The 1354-nt window shown below is 74.3% G+C and overlaps 1 protein-coding gene across 1 annotated transcript in view; it reads left to right on the top strand.

Moving 5' to 3' along the window:
* Window positions 1-51: 51 nt before the first annotated feature.
* LOC130587835 (zinc finger protein 154-like) overlaps window positions 52-1354 on the top strand; it is a gene marked incomplete at its 5' end in the record, with an annotated part of 3133 nt that continues 1830 nt past the window's right edge. Inside the window, one exon of the mRNA XM_057388804.1 lies at window positions 52-1105. Coding sequence (XP_057244787.1) covers window positions 52-1105 — 1054 coding nt within the window. The remainder of the gene's footprint in view (window positions 1106-1354) is intronic.

The raw sequence follows: 1354 nt of genomic DNA, 5'->3' as shown, positions 1-1354 counted from the left end.
CCGTTTTTCTCCCATTTCTCCCCATCCCCCGGCAGATGACGGATTGCCGAGCGCCGCCGATCCCGAGAGCTCCCCGGAGGGTTTGGAGGAGCCGGAGGAGCCCCGGCGGGACCCCCCGGACCCGGCCCGCCCGACCTGCGAGCTCTGCGGGAAAAGCTTCACCTCGGACTCGTCCCTGAGCCGCCACCTCCGCGCCCACCCCGGCGGGTCCCCGTTCAGCTGCTTCCGCTGCCACAGCTCCTTCCCGTGCGGGGCCGCGCTGCGGGAGCACCTCAGCACCCCGTGCCAGCCCCGGCCCCACAAATGCCGCTCCTGCCCCAAACGCTTCGCGTCCGTGCGCTCCCTGCAGAAACACCGCCGCGTCCACCTGGACGGCGACCTGCGCTGCCCGGACTGCGGCAAAACCCTCACGTCCAAAGCGTCTCTGGTCACGCACCGGCGCATCCACACCGGGGAGCGCCCGTTCGCCTGCCCGGACTGCGGCAAGAGCTTCATGGCCACCAAATCGCTCAGCAAGCACCGGCAGGCGCAGCACATCGCCGGCGGCTTCATCTGCAGCGACTGCGGCAAGAGCCTCTCCAGCCACTCGGCGCTGGTCACCCACCGGCGCATCCACACGGGCGAGCGGCCCTACGAGTGCCCCGACTGCGGCAAAGGCTTCATGGCCACCAAATCGCTCAGCAAGCACCGCAAAATCCACCGCGACGGGGCGGCGGGACCCGCGACAGCGGCGACAGCGCCGTGCTCCGAGTGCGGTGACAGCGGAGCGACCGCATCGTGCCCGCACCGCCGGCGGCCGCTCCGGGACAGCCCCGAGAGCAGAGCGGAGATCCCGGGAGCCCCCCCGGCCTCATCCCGGCCCCTCCGGGACAGCCCCGAGAGCAGAGCGGGGGTCCCGGCCCCATCCAGGCCCCTCCGGGACAGCCCCGAGAGCAGAGCGGGGATCGCCGCCGTTCCCCCGCGACCCCTCCGGGACAGCCCCGACAGCAGAGCGGGGGTCCCGGCAGTGCCCCCGGCCCCATCCCGGCCCCTCCGGGAACACTCCGAGCTCGGGGCAGGGGTCCCGGCCCCATCCCGGCCGCTCCGGGACAGCCCCGACAGCGGGGTGGGGGTCCCCGCCGGTCCCCCGCCACCCCTCCGGGACAGCTCCGATCTCGGGGCGGGGGTCCCTGGAGCACCCCCAGCCGCATCCCGACCCCTCCGGGACAGCCCCGATCTCGGGGCGGGGGTCCCTGGAGCACCCCCAGCCGCATCCCGACCCCTCCGGGACAGCCCCGATCTCAGTGCAGGGGTCCCGGCAGTGCCCCCGCGACCCCTCCGGGACAGCCCCGATCTCGGGGCGGGGGTCGCGGCC

Source organism: Malurus melanocephalus, unplaced genomic scaffold (genome assembly GCF_030028575.1).
Source record: "Malurus melanocephalus ecotype Western Australia unplaced genomic scaffold, MMel_1.1 scaffold_2539, whole genome shotgun sequence".
Taxonomy (NCBI): Eukaryota; Metazoa; Chordata; class Aves; order Passeriformes; family Maluridae; genus Malurus; species Malurus melanocephalus.
The sequence above is the reverse complement of the archived record's forward strand: the minus strand, read 5'-3'. Positions and strand labels throughout refer to the sequence as shown.